Source organism: Patagioenas fasciata, chromosome 4, assembly GCF_037038585.1.
Source record: "Patagioenas fasciata isolate bPatFas1 chromosome 4, bPatFas1.hap1, whole genome shotgun sequence".
Taxonomy (NCBI): Eukaryota; Metazoa; Chordata; class Aves; order Columbiformes; family Columbidae; genus Patagioenas; species Patagioenas fasciata.
The window spans coordinates 17,508,979-17,530,896 of NC_092523.1; the positions used below are offsets into that span (position 1 = coordinate 17,508,979).

Below are 21,918 nucleotides of genomic sequence, written 5' to 3' on the forward strand. Positions count from 1 at the left end.
ACAATAAGCCATGAACATAAATTTTCATGTCTCCATTCTTCATTTCTCCTGAATATTACTTCAAGTACCCCATTTTACTCCTCCCTTTTATTGCTTCAAAATTCTACAGAACCGGGACACTTTTCCTTTTTGAAACAGATATTCCAGATTTCCCTAACTCAATTTTTTAAAATGGCATATATGCATCTCTGACATTTATTATATCCTCCCCACTTTTCTGCAGAAGATAGAGGTTGTTCTGCTACAGATCTCCATACTGAGAGAATGGAGTCTGAATAATGTTGATGTTAGGGAATAGACTGCCTTAGCTTATTGAATTACTGAGTATGCTGCTTCTTATAGAACTTGTTTGCAAACTACTTATATAGAATTTGCTTAGCATAAGTAAGTTTGTTGAGCGTAACTTCTGCAAGCTGTGAACTTTTGAACTTTCTCCCGTTTTAAGAAAAAATTGGCCTCAGAGTCTTCAAACTAGAAGATTAAGGGGAGCTACATCCCTGGAGATAAGTAAAGGAACAGAAAGACATCGAAAAGCATACAAAATAGAAGAATTTTTTTGTTTGCCAAGAACTTATTTTTCTCCATGTGCATGTGCAAAATGGCACCTGAAGGTCAGGACTTTGATGGCTGCCTGATGAGGATGGAGATCGAATGAAGAACAGCGAGATCTCAAGTCTCTAATTTTGCAATGGCTTGGAGTGACATATAGGGAGCTGGGGCTTGGATCGTGGGGGGTTTAATTGTCAAAGTTTTTTCATTGAGGGTCCCTCTTCAGGAGGCACCCAGCCTGAGCTGCTCTACAATGTCCCTTGTGAATAAATTATTTAAGAAGAATTTCTGGAATCCGTGCCTGAGTCTCTGCTACAGGAGACCTAGAGAAAAGAAACCTCCTTAACATTGCAGAAGGTGTATTCAATTCACCCTGTGATCTTGTGAAACAAAAACACAGTGACTGTATTGAAGGCTGAACTCCCTCACAGAACAGACTCAAAGAAGAGGCCCAGAACTCTTCACCATTAGCAAAATGATACTGACAGGCAAGATGTGAAGGCAGATAGTGAAACAGGTCAGAGGTGTCTTGGAGGAACACAGCTAACTGGGGTGACCCTCCTCTCTAGAGGATTCTGGGGTTCTCTCACTCTAAAGGAGAGAATCACAGTATGACAGAATATTAGGGACTGGAAGGGACCTCAAAAGATCATCTAGACCAATCCCCCTGCTGGAGCAGCAACACCGAGATGAGGCTACACAGGAATGTGTCCAGAATGTCTCCAGAGAAGGAGACTCCACAACCTCCCTGGGCAGCCTGTTCCAGTGTTCTGTTACCCTTACTGAAAAGAAGTTTCTTCTCAAATTTAAGTGGAACCTCTTGTGTTCTGGTTTGAACCCATTATCCCTTGTCTTACCATTGGTTGTCACCGAGAAGAGCCTGGCTCCATCCACGTGACACTCACCCTTTATATATTTATAAACGTTAATGAGGTCACCCCTCAGTCTCCTCCAAACTAAAGAGACCCAGCTCGCTCAGCCTTTCCTCATAAGGGAGATGCTCCACTCCCTTAATCATCTTTGTTGCACTGCACTGGACTCTCTCTAGCAATTCCCTGTCCTTCTTGAACTGAGGGGCCCAGAACTGGACACAATATTCCAGGTGTGGTCTCACCAGGCCAGAGTAGAGGGGGAGGAGAACCTCTCTTGACCTACTAACCACCCCGCTTCTAGTACACCCCAGGATGCCATTGGCCTTCTTGGCCACAAGGGCACAGTGCTGGCTCATGGTCATCCTGCTGTCCACCAGGACCCCCAGGTCCCTTTCCCATATACTGCTCTCTAATAGATCATTCCCCAACTTATACTGGAACTTGGGGTTGTTCCTGCCCAGATGCAAGACTCTCCTCTTGCCCTTGTTATGTGTTATTAAATTTTCCCCTGCTCAACTCTCCAGCCTGTCCAGGTCTTCCTGAATGGCAGCACAGCCTTCTGGTGTGTCAGCCACTCCTCCCAGTTTGGTGTCATCAGCAAACTTGCTGACAGTGCACTCTATTCCCTCCTCCAAGCCATTGATTAATATATTGAATAATACTGGCCCCAGTACTGACCCTTGAGGCACTCCACTAGATACAGGCCTCCAACTAGGCTCTGCCCCATTGACCATGACCCTCTGGCTTCTTTCCTTCAGCCAGTTCACAGTCCACCTCACTACCTGATTGTCCAGACCACACTTCCGCAGTTTAGCAGCAAGGATGCTGTGGGAGACTGTGTCAAATGCTTTACTGAAGTCAAGGTAGATCACATCCACTGGTCTGCCATCATCTATCCACCTTGTTATGTCCTCATAAAAGTCAATGAAGTTGGTCAAGCACAACTTCCCCTTGGTGAAGCCATGCTGACTGCCCCTAATGACCCTCTTATCCTTGACATGCCTTGAGATGGCACCAAGAATAAGTCTTTCCATCACTTTCCCAGGGATGGAGGTGAGGTTGACCTGTTTATAGTTACTCCAGTCCTCCTTCTTGCCCTTTTTGAAGACTGGAGTGACTTTTGCTTTCCTCCAGTCCTCAGACACCTCTCCCGTTTCCCAACACTTGGCAAAGATGATGGAGAGTGGTCCAGCAATGACCTCAGCCAGCTCCCTCAGCACCCACAGGTGCATCCCATCTGGACCCATGGATTTATGGATGTCCAGATTGGTTAACTGCTCCCTAACCCAGTCCTCATCAACCAAGGCAGACTCCTCCATTGCCCTGACTGCCTCTGGAGCCTCAGCGGTACTGGGCTCCTCAGGACAGCCTCCGGCAGAGTAGACAGAGACAAAGAAGGCATTCAGTAACTCTGCCTTCTCTGTATCTTCTGTCACCAGGGCACCCACCCCATTCATCAGTGGGCCTACATTGCCTCTGGTGTTATTTTTATCCGCCATGTATTTGAAAAAGCTCTTTCTGTTGTCCTTGACCCCTCTCACCAGGTTTAATTCTAAGGAGGCCTTAGCTTTCCTAGTTGCCTCCCTGCATCCTCTGACAACATCCCAAGTGGCAAGCCCCTCCCTCCATGATCTGTAAACTCTCCTCTTCCACTTGAGCTTACCCAGCAGTTCCCTGTTTAACCATGCAGGTCTCCTTCGTGTAGGAACCACGCAGGTTCCTACATGTCGGGATGCTCTGATCTTGGGCTTGGTAGAAGCAATCCCTGAATACTAACCAACTATCTTGGGGCCCTTTACCTTCAAGCAGCCTTGCCCACAGGATTTACCCTAGCAATTGTTTGAAAAGGCCAAAGTTTGCCCTGCTGAAGTCCAGGGTTGCAATTCTGCTTGCTATTCTGTTCCTGCCACACAAGATCCTGAACTCCACCATTTCATGGTTGCTGCAACCAAGGCAACCCTCAACCCTCCTTGTTGGTGAGGATGAGGTCCAGCAGTGCACCTCTCCTAGTTGGCTCCTCCACCATTTGCAACAGAAAGTTATCATCAATGCACTGGAGGAACCTCCTGGACTGTGGCTGGCTGGCTGAGTAGTCCTTCCAGCAAACATCAGGGAAGTTAAAATCCCCCACAACAACCAGGGCCTGTGACTGTGAGGCCGCTCTCAGCTGCCTGTAGAAGGCCTCATCAGCTTCCTCACCCTGATCTGGTGGCCTGTAATAGACACCCACAACAGTATCACTCCTGCCAGCCTGCCTCTTAATTCTCACCCACAGACTTTTAACTTGCTCCTCATCCGTGCCTGGATGCAACTCAGTACATGGTAGTTGTTCTCTCATGTAAAGGGCAACTCCACCACCTCGCCTGGCTGTCCTGTCTTTCCTGAGAAGGACATAGCCATCCATGACCAAATTCCAGTCATGTAAGCTGTCCCACCATGTCTCTGTAATTGCCACCAGATCATAATCTTCTGACTGAACACAGGTTTCTAACTCCTCCTGCTTATTCCCCATACTGTGCACATTGGTGTATAGGCATTTCAGGGAGCGAGCTGAGCACACTGATTTCACCCTAGGGGCAAAATATTATTTCTGATCAGGAAGCAAATATTGTTATTCTGAAATATGCCAAGTCTAGATATTCAAGGTGTTTTCTTATCTAACATGCAAGATTGCTGTCATACGGTTGGGAACAGGTCTGATACATGAGTTTATGTGTCAGGAAGGACCATGGAAGTGAGTAGAACTGTTGAGCACAGAGCATGGCTGGGTGCTTCAGCTTCAGCACAGTTCATCAGTGTTTCTCCCACATCCTGACCTTATGTACCAAATGCAGCTGGTTGGCATATTGCCCATGATGTGCCAACCTCTGAAACTGCATCTGACACGTGATCCAATTAAGCAGAAAGGGGCTGCAGAGCTGTGTTGGAAATGTATGAGATACACATCAGCTAGGGTAAGACAAGCACAGTGTGAGGTGAGAACTAACAGTGAAAGTCTCAAGGCTTGGCACATAAAACTTCACAGGTGTAAAGCACACTTCATTAAATGTCACTTGGTACAAGCCCCTGTTGCAAGAGTCATACAATACAAAGCACTTGATTCCTAATCTGCCAGTTCAGATCTCTCATCTAACTGTGTTCATATCCATGCACTGAGCTGTTGGCAACTGCAAGGGAAAAAGAGCATGTACTCCATAAACACTCATTGCTAGCAGTAGTGCCTGCTTGCTGTTGTCTTCATGTTTCTGGGCAGGAAAGGTAAAGCTCTATTCAGTCAACAGACAAATTTCACCACACTCCTCCTTCAGGGAATACAAAGCCTAGTGTTCAAAGACTCCTAATGGGTTACTAATCATCTTAACTCTTTGTATAAAACTCTCAGCACTATATCCCCCCTATTTCTCTTCTAAGCCTCTAAAACTACTTTAGTGCTTACAAATGATTTGACTCAATAAGATATTTACAAGATCCTTCCATGTCCGAATTTTGAAGCATTGATAATTTGCACTTTTATAGGTAAAGACAGGGATCACAGTCTCATACTCTACCTGTATTCTCTCCTTTAGCTTCTGGGAATGCTTCTTCCTCTCATTTATCTTCTGGCTTTTCTCCTCTAGGTCTGCCTCCAGCTTCTTTACCTGATGCAGCAAAACAACTTCCTCAGCCTCTGAGCTCTTCCATTGCTCCATTTCTCTTTCCTGAGAATTATCCTTTGTTTCTACCACAGTTTGCTGCAGAGCATTTTTCAAATCCTCTTTTTCTCTCTCATAAGAGGCTTGTAGTTTGCTTGTTTTTTGAGTACATTCTTCAGTTACTCTCTGGTTCTCCCTCTTCAGATTTTCCATCTCATTTATTAAAGCTTGTCCTTCCAGGCTGTATTTTTCATCTAAAACTACTCTTTTATCTAGATTTTCTCTCCTAGATGCTTTGCATTCATTTAGCAGTCCATCAGACTCCTGATTTAAATGTAGAAGTTTGTTTTCAAAATCTGCATTGGTATCTACCGTGTCTGTAGAAAGGCCCATCTGTACTTGTTTTCCTTCTGTTCTCAACTCCCTCTCTTCTACCTGCTTCTTGCACAATGTTAACTCTGCCAAAGCTTCTTCCTTTAGTCTCTTGTGTTGTTCTACTGCAATTTCAAGGGCCTGAATACGTTTTCTCAGCAATCGTTCTTCTTCTGCTTTGCTTTTACACTGGATAATAGTTTCCCTTGTCTCAGCAAGAATGTGCTGAATTTCTTCTTCATGAGCCTCTCTCAGAGCCTGCATAACAGCCTCATGTTCATCATTCTTAATGTTCAGGGCATATATCACCTATAGAACAAGAAAAATAATAGGAAATTAAAGTATCTCATAAACGGTAGTCACAAATTCAGTTACCATATTTATCAGGGGGTTAAATGGTAACTGAGTCCGTGTTTGTAGACCCAGCCTTCAGAGGAGGAGGACTACCTGCCACGTTGCCTTTAGCATTAGCAGGTGCTGGGGACCACTAGTGGCAGATCTGTAGAGTGAAAACTGAAGTCCTGATGTCCAGTTCATTACTCTGTGATGTAAAGTTTGTAAGGAGGATTCAGTTTTTCACTCCTGACTCAAACTAAATCATCACTGAAGATGCACTCCTGGAAGCCACGTGCCTCGCAAATTACTTGACTGCAAGAACCTTTTTGGCCTAATTCTGAGAAGTATTCAGGCAATGGGGTTAAATGGGACAAATTTCTGGATAAATATGTGACAAAAGAGAGTAACAGCATCATATTCCAGAAGCCAAGCAGGCACAAAGTAATTGTCTGCATTTAAATACGTATATTTTGGGCCCTTAGACTACATGCTGTTAATGCTTCTCTGTTATTTTTAACCATTTTCCTTTGAAACAGAAACAGTTGCAGGTTACCAAGCAGATTCCTTCTCCCCACTAAAATCATCCTATGAACATTTCTTAACTGTTCAGGAGAGGGACATAAAAATTTCAAAGAGAAGATTAATTTTGCCCATGGGTTTAGAATGACCAGTAATTAGTTTGGGCAACACTTCGATTAACTAGGTCAGATGCTGATGATCACATTTCTGCGTTTTGTTCCACCAGAAAACAGAGATGAACATCCAGCCTTTGTGACTCAAAGACTTCCACTCTTAATGATTAATTTACCTAGTAAATCAGCACTGCCTGTGTCATACTATGTTGTGTTCAGGCTGATGGTGGAATTTGGAATCCCAATTTCCACTAAGCATTAGATCATCACCACCATTTTAGGGTAGTTATATACAAGAAGTAGAGAAACTGGCCTCCCTGCTCTATTATTCTGACACTTCTGTTCAAGAGTGACTAGAAACACAATGAAGAATTTTGACTTGAAAATGCATGTCCTTAAATTTAATCTTCAAGCCCGGGTGCTGAAACTGATTCCTCAGTATCTTAACCTTCTTAAGAGATTTAATTTTAGAGGGCTGCTGCTCTGTACTTTATGAAATTTAAGCCCCTCACACATGCCTTTCACTCCCTACCAAATATAGCTACTATATTCCTATTGAGATATCTCATTTAAGAGACTGGACTTATGTGAGATGAATCTGGGACTTCATGTGCTGGAAGGAAAAATACTGAAAATTTATTTCAGCATCTATTCTTTGCAAGTGTATATACTGCTGGCTAATGTGGTATAAACCTCTTAATAATTGTGTCAATAAACAGCTTTTCTAAAGCAGCTCTAAAATTGATCAGTTTGACAATACAGGCAGCATTGCCTTCAAATGAAAAGAGCTCTACACTAGCTACTGCCTCCTTAGAGTTCTCCAAGAATATATTGGGAAACATGGTACTGAGCATTATGACAGGTTGGTAAAAACACTAGTACACACATGAACATTAACAGTGCATTGAATATGAATACATCTTATTAGTCATACTTTATTCTCCAAGGGGCAATGGGATCAAGCTGGAACACAAGAGGTTCCACTTAAATTTGAGAAAGAACTTCTTCTCAGTGAGGGTAACAGAGCACTGGAACAGGCTACCCAGGGAGGTTGTGGAGTCTCCTTCCCTGGAGACATTCAAAGCCCGCCTGGACACATTCCTGTGCGACCTCACCTAGGCGTTCCTGCTCCAGCAGGGGGATTGGACTAGATGATCTTTTGAGGTCCGTTCCAATCCCAAACATACTGTGATACTGTGAAATGTTGTAAATCTAAATGGCATTTCCCTCCTCTGTTTCTTTATGGTGATGCAAAATAACAAAAACCACTCAGCTGCACTTAATCAGTGAAGACAAAGCTGAAGTGTTCAAACTAAAAAAGACTGTTATATCTTCCTACAGCACTGTTAAACACTACCCTTGGCGGAACTTGACTATCATAATGAAAAAAACCCAGTTCTAGTAGGTTGCTTTACTAGCTGAATGAGAAGTGAGACAGTTTGGAATGGAAGGTGAGTAGTGAGTATGATAAGAAAAATCAAAGGTAAAAGATCATAAGTGTTCTTCCTTCAGGCCTGAGCTAGTGAGCACAAATTCTTAATGATGGAGAAAGTGCTAATAGATAAATAAATACACAATGAGAACAAGCCCTGCAGTGGAGGGCTGGACAGCACCCTAACCACAGCAGGGAAGGAGACAAATTTTGATTGCTAATTATCTTGCTGGAGGCTCATCTAGGCCAGGTGACTGCAACGCTTCCCTCCCACCAGTAGCGGCAGTATCTTATCGTCACACTAGTAGGTGAATTGGTTTCTATGAATTCTGTCTTGCCTACTTCCCACGCAGATCAGAGCAGTGTGAGGTATCTCAACATGCCAGGGTTTCCTCTAAAGCAAGGACAGAGGAATTATTAAAAGTAAGTTCAGTTATTGAAAAAAAAGGTTCTGTATTTCTAGCTCCCTCTGTTACTATGGCTATACAGATTAGAAAACAAAACCAACTACCACAACTTTTAAATTAATAATTTCATATGTACCTTTCATTCTTTCTAACACTGAATAAGGAAGTATGTCTTTTAATTAAGGTACAGGCCTGGGCTATGATTAGCTACAGTGCTGATCCACTTTTATACCTGTGCTGATTTCAACTGAACGATACTGCTGTACCATATGATTACCTCATGAACTAAGTCTCATATCTCTCCTTGTGTCCTCTGTGGCTTCCTGAAACCACAAGAATAATTTTATGCATTCAAATAGTTGCTGCAACTGTTGATAACATTACCCATTTAACCGTTTACATGAGAGAAGCCTTGAAAAACTGGTGCTACAAACATCTCAAAGTGTTTCAGAATCTAAAGTTACAAAAAAATCAAAAAGCTTTTTTCTAAACTGAATACAGTTTATTTTGTCTTCCATCTGTATTCCTTTTTTCTTTCCATCTAGTTTAGATGTTTATTATTCCATTTGAATTAATGTAATCCGTTAATTTTAATATGTTGTTTAATTTTACTTCCAAATCATTCATTATATGTCAAATACTGCAAGCTCTAACCCAGATCTTTGTAGCATCTACCTCCTTACAGTATGTTGTTATAAACCTTTTGTTTATAGTTCCTGATTCAAGCTGTATCTTATATTTTCTCCATAACTTTGAAATAATTTTGCAAAACTTAAATATTAAAACCACTATTATTTTCTGTAGATTTTGCATGGAATTAAAAACTAGAATGAATAAAATCAGTTGGCATGACATTTACATGAAATATTTTTCTAATTCTTTGTTCTCCCTGAAGTGAATCAAATTCATCCTGAGTGTATTCATCAGGTTAAGCTGTATTCAAATGCTGTCAGAGAGGATCACCTTATTTTTCAGTAAAAATTAAATTAGGCAATTTTTCTATTAAAAAACACAGAACTAGATTAAAATACCTTAAAAGATTATGCTTATTCATTGATTAAATAAATCGATACGCATACACATATATTTAGATAAGCAGAAAGGCAAAACTGTTTGATTTCAGAGTCCTTTCTGTTCACCTATTGGTTAAATTCTTGCATTATGATAAAGCAACATTGTCCAATATTACAATAAATGCAGTAAACAAACAAATTCATCAAGTAAAGTCTCACTTGGTTCCTGTTTTTCAAAGTATTTCCTTACTTTAAATACAGTAGAATTTGTAAATCTTGTAAATATAAGCTGTAGAATCATGCATTTAATTAGAGCCCAGGGTGAAACAGATTTACTCAAACAAATACACCTTTCTATGGTGACAAATATTATAATTTATTTAAAACATAATGTTTATTGCAGGTTTTGCCTTTGATGTAGATCTGTGATAAGCACAGATAAAATGAGGCCTGTTTCTTCCTAATCCAGGCTAAAGCATTCTACAGGTTCAACTGAATTCTTACTTTCCTGTGATTTGTAGGGGAAATTGTGATAAAGGAATTTTTAAAATTTAAAAAATATTTATATGTTCTACATACTTTGCTAATTATGAAAAGAAACCATCAAAACCCTCAGGTATCCATGAATTAATAATACCAGTTTCTGCTACTGCAGGCACCGTTCTTTGCTGCTGTAAGCAAATTCAATAGTGGGAATATGTGTGAAAGTTTCACAGATCCTCTGCCACTGCTATGTTTACATAAAGGTTATGTCTTTTTATTTCCCAGTTTATTCCTTATACACTTTTTGAAAAGAAAAGCACAGTATTTTATGAGATTTCAGTTGCCTTGCAGTTTTCTTATCCTAATAATATGCAGTTACTCTCAGAGACAAGTCCGTTTTTAGAAGATGTCACGGATAGTCTCCAGAGCACTGTACAGCTATCCTACTGAATACATCCATTAAAATTTTGAGAATTTTAAAATCAATACAAAGTGATATTTGACTATAGGAGTTGCTAAAGAACCTCACAAAAACAGTGGTAAAAAGACACAAAGTTCAGTGTAGATAAATGTGATTTAATGTCCTTTAAAGGAGTAGATCTACATTTTCCATACATACTGACAGAATCTGAAATTACTAAGGAAATAAATCTTGGAGCTATAAAGTACACAATGAAGACAGCAGTCAGCTAGATAACAGGACTTCTAAGCAACAAATGCAGAACAAATGAAAACACCTTTCTCTATCACAAACATAAGTCTATGATTCACCCACATCTCGGAGACACCATGAAGTTATGGTTCCCCTCTGGCTCAAGCAGAGTCTAACTGAACTAAAAAAAGGTATACTAAAAAGCAATAAGAATAACCAATCATGATAAAAGCTTCCATGCAAGAAATAACACAATAAACGATGACTCTCCAACTCTGAAAGAGACACAACTAGGAAGATAACATGAGACAGCTTTGTTAGAGATTAAAATACTGGGATTTAGGTGTTCACTGATGTGCCATTTGTGTAAACTCCCATTAGAGTCCATCAACAGAGATCCAGTCAGTAAAACTGACAGAGAACGGAAAGGATTCAGCTCACTGAGGTAGACACCAAGGTGCTGACTCACTTGCCTAATCTCAGAGTTCTGGTGTCATTTAAGATGCCATAGGCACCTAAAACATCCACACAGGAGTTGGCAAATATGCCACAGGTTTTGCAGGATAACTATGCTTTTGCAGATCTAGGTGGATGATGCTCAAATCTCAAATTACATTAGTTTTAGATAGTCCATGAAACTGAGTTCAATTCCTAATGGTTGGTCCACTAGATTACTCTCTAGGATCTACACTGGCAGTTTGGACACACAATACCCATGAAGTACACCAAGTATCCTAATCTCAGACTGAACCTCATCCATGCAATCCCTACAGTCAAAAGTATAATGGAGAAGGTAAACACCAAAGGATCACTCACTGCTTTTTTCAATATATAAACCAAAAAATAGCTAGGAGGTGGCAAGTTAAAATAAACAGAAGACAGTATATCACATTATAGTCAATTAGTACAGACGTTCTGTCACATGAGTCTGTAACGCTAAAAGGTCACATGGAATCAATAAGTGATTGGAGAAATTTACAGACGAAAAATACAGTCAGGCTATTAAGCACTAAGATAATTTGGCAGCCTCTCGAAAAGTTGCACGAATCACTGGAGGCAGGGAGAATACACAAGTGCACCAGAGGCATGCCAGATTCCTGTAACATTCTGAGTACCATCAGAGACAAGCTATTGCTTCAGATGGACCTCAGCATTCAGTGTTTTTTAAAAGATATTTTTCTTTCAGTTTCTGTCCTCCTTTTCAAATTACTATCACAGTAGCCAGAATCAACAGATTGTTATGTAGTTAAAGGACTACATAATAACACACATCATAAGACTACACTATTACTCATGTAATTTTTTCCCCCAAACACTCATAACAGTAAAATGGAGCTAGACTGAATACAGCCACTACTCACATTCCCATTTCAGGAAGACATTCTTACTAAGCATATGCTGGACACTCCCAAGATTGCATTGATCATCATAAAACCATGAAAATTTAGCTACCATTTATTACCAGAAAAAGTAAAACCAGCCTGGGACATTTAAATTGGTCTAATAAACAGAGCAGGTCCCTGAGCAACCTGATCTAGTTGAAGACATCCCTGCTCATTGCATGGGAGTTGGACTAAATGATCTTTAAAGGTCCCTTCCAACACAAACCAGTCTATGATAAAAGCCTAGTCCAAATATAAATGCTAATTTTTAATTATGCTTTAATTTTTAAGCATTAAAATTTAAATCTTAAAACCCCAGAAGTCTCTAACAGCATCATGTTTATCCTGTGAACAATGACTGCACTGGATGACCAAGAGACACTTGTTGCTACTTTGACTTGACTACACTGCCTGGCCAGACCCTGACTGTGTTCACCCACCTGGATGCACAAGTGGGCAGGGAGCTGTGCTGCTCAATACACATTCCTCATCTCGAAAATCAGGGGACAGGGGCTGTACAGTGCATTGCCAAGGGGAGACTGGCAATGCACTGTGGTTGCATGCTAACATTTAAACATTGTAAAAACATTTTAAAGTACCAGCTATAGTTCTAACAGTCCTGTTACCAAATTCTAGTAGTTCTCTCCTAAATGAAAAAAGCAAAATATTCAACTGTAATCCAATATTTACATCTAAAGGCAGCTCTTATGTAATCCTCTAAATGTCAGTGCATACTCACAGTCAAACGCTGTAGCTTCCAAAGTCAATTAAAACAGAAGACTTCTCTGGTACTAACCTGTTTTTAAGTTAAAACTATGTTTAAGTGCCTAAAAGCCAAGTTACACAAAGTTCTGAATGACAACTACATTAAAAAGGTACAATCTTACTTCAGATGATTTTCACTGAGGTCATTAACTTTAAAGAAAAAAATCCCTACTTGAAAACAGTCAGTTTGCAGTTTCTTTAAGAAATAAAGGTAGTGCATCCTCAATAATAGGGGTTATATGTGTCCTGCTGCCTCCAAGCCCTTTAGAAGACAAGTGAATATACATTAAGTAAAATGACAAGTCTTCAACCAGCACAGTCAAGCCTGAGCTACTGTGCCCCACTGGGAGGCAGGATAAATTAACTCAGTCTAGCTACCGGACCAACTACATTCACATCCTGATGGCTTTAATCACAAGCAAGGACAATTCACATGCTTATCTGTTCCCACTGAAGGCACGGATCAAGAGATCTTCAACACCACAGAGACAGTCTGTTTGTGTACAGGTATGAAAAATAAATTGTTACAGTGAGACAACTATTGTGCTTAAGATCTGACTGTGGACACAGCAATAGAGGTAGTTCTGCCTCAGTGTAACAGCTGTTTTCATAAAAAATTAACACTCTTTTACCCAATCAAGACATGACCTCAGGGGAAAAAAGTATTTCATATACCATACACAATGCTGAATTGCTCAAAAGCCTAAATGCACAGTTTTTTGACATTTAAGTGAGAATATCTTAAGCTGAATTGGCATAAACTTCTAACTTGGGCATAATTTTCTCAATTGTAAAATATTGGCATCTACATACTGGTTAAATAAAATGTTAGGAGAGAGGCACAGTTATAATGTCACTGAAAAGAGTATTTTTACACATTATCCAGGAAGAAAAGATAGAACATGAAAAAACTATAATCCTGCAATTTTCTTCTGTGCAATTAATGGATTACTAAATTTTTAATGACCTATTGCCTATAATGCACATATTAATAAAATGCACAACATTTGGTATATAAACATTAACTGGGGTTCCTTGAAGAAGTGACTTGAATTTTCCATTATAAAGTACCTTTGAGTTATTGGTTACTAAGGCTGTCAGATTTTCTGCAAACTTGGTATGGTCAGTGACAAAATTGTATGGTAAGAACGTATTTCCAATATGTAGATGTCATTCTTACACCTTGAATTAATTTAAATGACAATTTTTTAGCCATCCAATAATAAGATTCTGGGTTCCTTCCTAATAGAAATAGTGGCTTTAATACTGCTTTTGACTAGTTGATCAACACAATTATATGACATTGCACATGTTCTGAAAGGAAAACGTAGTGAGGACAAATTAAGAAATCTTAGTCTGCACATTTTTGTCAGCTGGTAGGCAAAAACAATGCTAGCTTTGAAATCCTGATAGAAAATTTTACATAAAAACAATGAAAACAAGTACATGATCAAGTAAAGTACATGGGAATACTGATAGCTGACTTTGTTAGTCTTGTTAGTACATAATTTCAGCAGCTTTCCAAAAAGATTCTCTTTGCCTACATGGAGTCCAGATTTTATATTCCCTGCCCAAAGGAAAAATATTGTTGCTCCAAAAGCATGATCCTAGTTTTTATGCTGTTCCATTTTGCTTCATTTCTGTAGAATACTGAATACCTCTCTAGAGAGCTGAGATCAAAAAGCCTCAAGCACACGGGAAAGCTCTGGTAGCATAACAACTAACTGCAGATCAGCTAAGCCACTTTAAGCATTAGTTACAGAGCACTGTTAAGACACGACAGTAAGTAAGGTCAGTAAACTTAGCTTAAACTATGTGAAAAACACAACATATTTCAACTACAAACATGAGTAGACAACAGGAGTTCTCTGTTACAGTTGCTCAGCTGACAGGTGCTTCCAGAGTAAGGCATTAAAATTTGATGAAATTTGTTCCTAAACCTATCAGCCATTTTTAAAATAGCAAATAAAACAGGAAAGCTTAAACTATCTAATATATGGCCATGTTACAAAACACCGGAGTGTTATAAACAGTCAACGCCCTCACACACATACCAGACCACCTGCTAATTCTTCTGTAAATTTCCACCCAAAGAGTGAAGCTTATAGAAATAAATATGAGACTGTATCTCATACACTTCTGTGCAAAAGTCAGACATCCTTCTTTAAATAACTAACACAAGCGGGGAGTGCTTATATGGCTGATTTTGCACTGAAGCTTATTAAATAATGTTCATCTTTTCCACACTGCTAACTGAACTGAGGGGCAATAAGCCTCCTGGTGACCAGTGGTGAAAAGCAGCCAGAGTGTGTAACATTTTCAGCTGCTCCACATAGTTTCATTAAGAAACATCTGCCTATGCTGTTGCTTCTAGAAGAGGAACACATCCGCTCACCTTTCACATTTCTTTCCCCTGAAGGAAAGAAGAGGTTCTTAATTTTGTCTTACCAACAATTAACTTTTCCCAGCATCAGCACTCACTTCCTCTGTTAAGAGACACAGTATCCAACATATATACACACACAAAATTTTCATGAAGCTGTTTCATTTTTTGACAAACAATCTACCTGTCCAGAAATAGTGCAATTTAAAATGTGCTTCTTAAAACAAGGCTCCCAGACTCCCAATATAGAGTCAGATGAACTCCTAGGGAAAATGAGTTTGAGGGTAACTATCTACTCTCTTTAAAAACATTCCTACATTGGTATCCAGGAATATCTCTATGAAGGAAACATAACCATTTTGTGGCTTAAGTAGCTCTCTGATCACCAGTTAATGTCACCATCTTAGTTATTCAAATTAAGCTTAGTTCCAGAACTGCAGCCCAGAACAGCAGGTTTGGTTTGAGGCCCACTGGCAGAGGTTTGAAAAGAAGCCTGAATAACATGGGTATCTGCAGTGTATCTATTTCTTGCCAGCCCTGCCTAAGCTGCGTTTTCAGTGAAAGCTGATCCATTCTCCTCAGCACTCCAAGAGTTCATTTGCATTTCTCATCCTATCTCAACTAAAAACGGCTGTCCTGAGAATCCATAAGCACCGAAAATCCTGTAACAACCAACGGATGTTAGAAATCTGTAGCTTGAGGCAGCAGGGAACCCAAAGTGCCATATAAAAGTCAGCATGCATTTTAAACTCCATGTTGTTGCTAAACATATCAGAAATGCAAATAACTGACAAGCACAAAAGAGCATGCCAAGGGTCCAATGTCTGCTGGAGAAGTCTAAACTTAATTACTGGTACAAAGTCACGCATTTTGTTACAATCATAAGAATGCACTAATTTCAAGTCCCTATTAATTTGAATGCACTAATGTTGTAGAAAGGTGCCTACCAACTAGATGTGTATACATGTGTATGTGATTTGTATATGTGAATGACAACTACAGATGGACATTCCCATTTGCAAACAGAATGTTTCTGTTTTGATTTCTCAGAGTTCATAAATCAAAGCATAGTTCATCTGGAAATAGCCGCAATGTTATCTGATTTTAAGGTCAAAATTCAGAAGGCCTAGACAGCTCTTATCTATATACACTAATCTTACCAGAGCTTTTAAATTTTTTACCTGCATCCATGGGAACAAAAAGTATAGGTTTATACTTTCCAATATATCCTTTTTTAATATATATATGTTTTAAAAAAATAATGTTGTCCCACATATTCATTTAATACTGTGAGTTGTGTCTTTAAAAGAAAAACTGTACAAATAATAATAAAACCTGCCATGTTCATTAGTGTACCTCAAATGTGGGCAGACAGAGGTCTAGTGGTAGACAAGGATCTGTGGCTACTTCTGCCTTGAAATGCAAACACCACCTTGGTTTTGTGGAAAGAGAAGGGGCAGAGCAGAACAGGTACCCTGACTGAGTTTGAAATATGCTAATTGTAGAAAGGTGCCTACCTTTGCTCACTGTGATAGCTTGATGTGGAGAAACATTGAATGTTCTACATGTCAACAGTGGAAAAAGTCAATCTGTGTGAGAAGGGCCAGGCATCTAAAACTGCTGATAAACAGGCTACAAAAAGCAAGTAGCTTGCTGCCCAAAGCAAACAAAATGTTTCTAAAGGTTTGTATTTTTGCCGCTACAGGCAAAAAGGTGCAGAACAGAAAAATGCAGGACTGAAAGTTTGAAAACTTACTATATTGTACCTCTCCAAAAGCAGGAATAGCATGGCAGTAGAATGGGAGCAGCTTTCAGGACCTCTGTGTCCTGTTCACCCCTGGGGATTCCCTGTACCAACCCATGCCTTACAATGTAATCAGCACATCATGCAACAATGGAAATTTCACCACCTCACCCAGTTTGGTTCTGCTGTTGGTGCCTTGGCACTTGCCTCCTTTGCCTTTGAGAGTAGGAGGAGGCCACTACTGACTATGTAACAGAGGAGCAGGATGTAAGTCAACATCTGTATCGTACATGTAATTTAAACATTTTGCATTGATTTCTCCTGGCACAATGCAGAGCGGCTGAGAAATTAGATCATTATCTTCCCAGCAATAAAAATCTAACATCACTAAATTGCAGCTGTGTTAATAACAGACAGCAGTATTGCACACTAGGTTAGAATTGGGAAGGGTAAGCACTACAGGCAATTTAAAGTTAGGAGGGATTTAATTGTAATTATTCCAACTGTAATACAGCCAAGAAAGCAGTGATTTCAAAGGGAGCTCTTAAAGTTACTGGACCAAAAATGATTATAACAAATTTTCCATATAGACATTTTTCAGCTAATCTGGTGTCAGATTTTGCTTCTCAGATGTTTGCCATTGGTACAGTATTAGTCTACCCAGCATTTAGAAGGAAAAGTGTATCATTAAAATTCCACTTCTACCATGAGTTTTCTCTAGCACAGTGCTATTGCAGAAAAACTGAGTTCTTAAAGGCCACATTCTAAAATAGATTTTTTTTGAGCTTCAAGTATAAATAATCTTTATTTCAGATGACTGAAAAGTGTCCAGAGGGGAAATTCTATTAAAAGTAATCACCCCATCCACATTTTAACAGGGAGAAACTTTGCAAAAGCATCCAAAAAAAAATACTGGAATAAAATTTTGCTATGATCCTTTGCACTGAGATGATTTTTTCCCTGTTTGCTGCTAAAACAGCTCTCACAACTTTCTTCCCCAACCCAAAGACAAACTTCATAAAGTGGTATGTTTTCAGAAAGGAATTAGATGCTTTGTCCTCAAAATTTAGTTGAAATTAGAGAGACTTTAAAAAGAATCACTTTCTATGAAAAGGAAGGCACAGAAATCTCTACAGAAAATTAGTTTAGCTTGAGAGTTGAAAATTTTGAACCCGTGTTTCTTTGTACAGATCTCATCAGTATGACCTAAGTCTGCTGTTGAGAAATAGACCACCTAGAAGGAGAGAGCTGGTCATTCCTCAACTCTTGTTACCATGAAGCGTAAGGTATCAATAAATAGAGACCCAGCTATTGTTTTTCTGTTAGAAAAGGCAATCTGTGAAATTTTTTTGAGTGATACTTACGGACAAATTTTACTTAGTGTGCAAAATTGGTCAAAGATAGCAGAAAACAAGAGAGCAACTTGGGACATCTTAATCTAATTTACAGTCATCTTTCAAGTACCTTTCATTGTGGTTGAGGAATCAGGAATGTTATCAATCAACAGACTGCTTCTCTTTAAGAATTTTTAGACTTCATTAATCACACATTTATGTGTTCAAAATAATTATTATTTTTTTTTTTTTTAGAAAAGGCATTTATTTGGATAGTTTTCTTTCAAATACTACAGAATGAAAATAGACCTTGACGAGTAATGTGTGCATTCATAGGCAAAAAAGAACAGATTGTGTACAAAATACTATTATACAAACATACAATCAGTGCACTAGTAAAGTACGTATTGGTATAGTATAATAAGTGTAATATAGCAAGTACATGTGCAAATATAGGTAGCACTTGTGTATGTATTTATACACGATACACATTATCACATACAGTAATCATTAGATAAGAATAATGGCACTGCAACTAGTAAGCCATTCTAACTTGAAAATCCTAATGATTTCCTATTGTTAGACCTGTAGTTTTAGTCCATGTTTTTTCATTGCTAAAATGGCTTTACTAAGTGCAGTGAGGTTACAAAACATGTGAAAGCTGGATTAGTAAACATGGATAGGAAGCAGCATTTTTCTCAGAAAGCTGCGGCATAAAAATAGCTTAAAAGATAACTGCTACCTCCTATAGATTTTCTCTTACCATAGAGTGGAAAATGTTCCAAATATTTAGTGGTATAGCTGCGTAGTGACTAAAAGTTTTACTACAATATACTACGTAATTTAGTCCTGCCTCTTTTCCAACTCCTGTCTTTTATGAAGGTCATTTAAAGTATTTCTACTTAAGCATAACGGGAACAATTAAGTACAAGACAACAAGTAAGATTGTACTTCAGTACCACAACTACGCTGCAGCTTTGCAACAATATTACTCGAGAACCTATCAAAACGCAAATGAATTAACACCTTCGTAATTTAGGGAAAAAAAAAAAAAAAAGCTGATACCGTCAATCCCTCCGAGCAGCGCACAGACAAGTCCTATGTCTTCGCAGAGCCTGAGCTCTTCTCGCTATTGTTACACGCTAATTAGAGCGGTTAAGTGCGAGATGTCGATCGTCAGCCACAAAGGCAACCCGCTAAGGTTGGTCTGTAGCACCCGCGGGGGAACTGTTTGAAAGGAAGTTTGTGCACATCGATGTTTTCAGCAACCGCCTTTTAAGAGCAGGACAGTTTTCCCTTCTCTCCTCTCAGACAGGGGCTGTCAGAGGAGTCAGGTCCGAGCCAGGCCCCCGTCCCCGGCCAGGGCAGGGCAGGCTCACCTCCCTGGGAAGGCTGCAACAGTGAGACTTACCTTAGTGAGCTGGGCAATCTTCTTGCACATTTTCATGTGCATTTCCTGATTGCATTCCTCTGCCGAGCTGCTGCGAGCGGCTCCAGATCCATTGCAAGTCCCGGGCTGATGAATCTTGTTTATGCCAGAGGCCATTAGGCTTGAAATATTTTAATCACGTCTGCCCATGTATACTCCGGGTAGTGCGATCCTTTGCCGGTGCCCCCGGCGCGCTGCACCCCCCCAAAACCTCCACAGTGCTGGGGGAACTTCAGCCCCAAACAGGGCAAGCTCCGGTCGTCACTGCTCTCCGTTCTGTGCAGATGGCCCAGTCCTTCAGCAGAACACCCAGGCGAAGAGGCAGAGAACAGCATGTGCAAACATCCTGACAGGGATTTTTTTCCCTCCCCTTCTCTTCAAATGGTTGAGCTTCCGCCAGACGATGCCGGCAGCTGGATGCTACAAATTTCCCACAGGAGATGCTGAGCCAGCCGTACAGGCAGCAGCACAGACGTTGCCGGGCATCTGTTATAGAGATCGCCTGCACATTAAATCATGTTACCTTCTTGGGGCTGCCAAACGATTGCAGAGGTCACGAGAGAGGACGATGTTGGCACCTTTCACAAGCTCTGTTATCTTGGCAATCCTCTCTAAGTCCGGACGGACCAACAAAGTGATGAAGGAAACCTGGTTTAATTTTTTTTTTTTTTTTCTGAAAGCAGAATGGAGCAGTTCTTCCAGCAAAGAGGCACACTTGAGCACAGCTGAGCCCGGGAGCAGTGTCAGGGATCTGGCCCTTCTGCCTTAGTCAAAGAGACAGGTCAGTTCCCCTCAGTTACACCAAAGGCACTGGCAAGGTGTCAGAAGAAAACTGACAATATTACTGGGCTTTTTTTCTTCATCTGTAAGCCATTCCCTCTCTTCAAAGAGACCAGGCTTCTACATGTAAAAATAAATGAAAGGACAGAAAGGGTAGAAAAAAAGGGCATAGACAAGACAAGCTATTAAGATAATGGAATTTTAAAAGAAGAATGGTTCAGTAAAGTGTTAATGCAAGAAGAAAATGGTTAGTGGACATGTTTAAACAAGTCTAGAAGAAAGGGGAAGGAGGAGAAGGCAAAGTAGGATGAAGTCAGAGAGGTGGAGAAGAGGAAGAGAGAGAAAGAACAAGTGAGAGAAGATGAAAGCTGCTTTACATCCCTTTGATGTGCAGCTGTAGCCAGTATAAGAAACCCTATGGAGCAGACAGAGGACACATCTCAGCTCATGCTCTCTTACAGCCAGCCAGGGTCAACATGAGGCTACTTCTTCCCCCCTGCCCTGTGCAGGTAAGACAGCTTTTCTATCTCACCTCCTTGCAGTCTTTCCATCCTTCTTGGGCAAGAAGCTTCCACTTCACTAGTGGTGGGTTTGAAAAAGTGCTTCCTCAAGATTATCAGAATTGGGAAGGAGGATTATCTGGTGTCAGCTAAGAGCAGGGCAAAAGGAAAAAAAGGAAAATCTTCAGCAAAGAAGGGAGATACTCAGTGAGGGCAAAAAAAAAAAAAAGGTAAAGCACTGTTAAGAATAGACACTCCAAGGAAAAAAAAGATCAGGGCAGAAGAATGCCTGCAGGCAGTAGGTAGAAGGAAGAGTGAGAAGATGTAAGAAGAGAAGACCTTGGGCCAGAGAAACTAAACCCTTTAATTGCTCGGAGAAAAGAAGGGTCTCTAAGTCTCTGAAGGCAGAAAGAATCTTCACTCCAGAAGTGAGTGGAAATGGAGACTGACTGAGAAACAGCATAGAAGGGAAAGGCCAGGAAGGAAAATGAAGATGGTCACAGTTACTGGGAGATGCTAAGCAGGGAAAAGAAGTTTAGCCCAGACAGAACATTTATAAGAAGATATAAGAAACAGAGCCTTGTACCCAGGAAGGACTAAGTATAGTTCCTTCATTCACTGATATTAATGTCCAAGATGCTGCTGCCTGTGACTGAAACTTTTTCTATGACCAGGGCATAAGCATATGTCACTACCAATTGTTTGGTACCCGATAAAACATGTGCTCATACTTAAGTTTAACTCAGTTAATATGGTTATAATATCTTCTCTACATGCTCATCCATTTAAGAAAAAAGTGTAGGAACTTAACTAAATGTAAAATTTTGCTAAAATTGAGAAGCTTTTTAGAACAATCCAGAGAACACAAAGGGCTAGAACAATTTCCTAGCACCTTGTTTCCTCAGAAAAACAACAAAACTGAGTGAAAACAGAAAGCAAATTAAGAAAATGCGAAAGGTTTTAAAAGTACTTACAATAAGTTACCTATATTATCGCTCTACTACACAGTAACATTCATGTTGTTTCTACCAAACAGCAGAGGACACACTGGACCTGAAGGCATGGCTGGATAGAGACTTGTGACACTTATATAGGCACAGACAGAGCAGAAGAGCACAGATCTTCAGGTACACTGGGAAACAAATAAACCACTGAGATGTTTTCAAGCAGGCTGTTCATGTATTTTAGGGGATCAGAGGAGAAAAACTTGATGCTTTGCTA

General features: G+C 40.0%; 1 protein-coding gene across 4 annotated transcripts in view; it reads right to left on the reverse strand.

Moving 5' to 3' along the window:
* The window catches only part of FAM184B (family with sequence similarity 184 member B), a 58,045-nt gene that overhangs the window by 25,715 nt on the left and 10,412 nt on the right, over window positions 1-21,918 (reverse strand). For 2 of the 4 annotated variants that reach the window (XM_065837973.2, XM_071807337.1), the window contains exons 1-2: window positions 19,400-19,592; window positions 4,970-5,734 (exon numbers count right to left, since the gene is read on the reverse strand). In XM_065837973.2, the coding sequence (XP_065694045.1) occupies window positions 4,970-5,734; window positions 19,400-19,534 (900 nt within the window). In that variant the 5' untranslated portion in view covers window positions 19,535-19,592. Of the gene's footprint in view, window positions 1-4,969; window positions 5,735-19,399; window positions 19,593-21,918 lie in introns of those variants that run through there. The other 2 variants (XM_071807339.1, XM_071807338.1) reach the window with 1 other exon arrangement.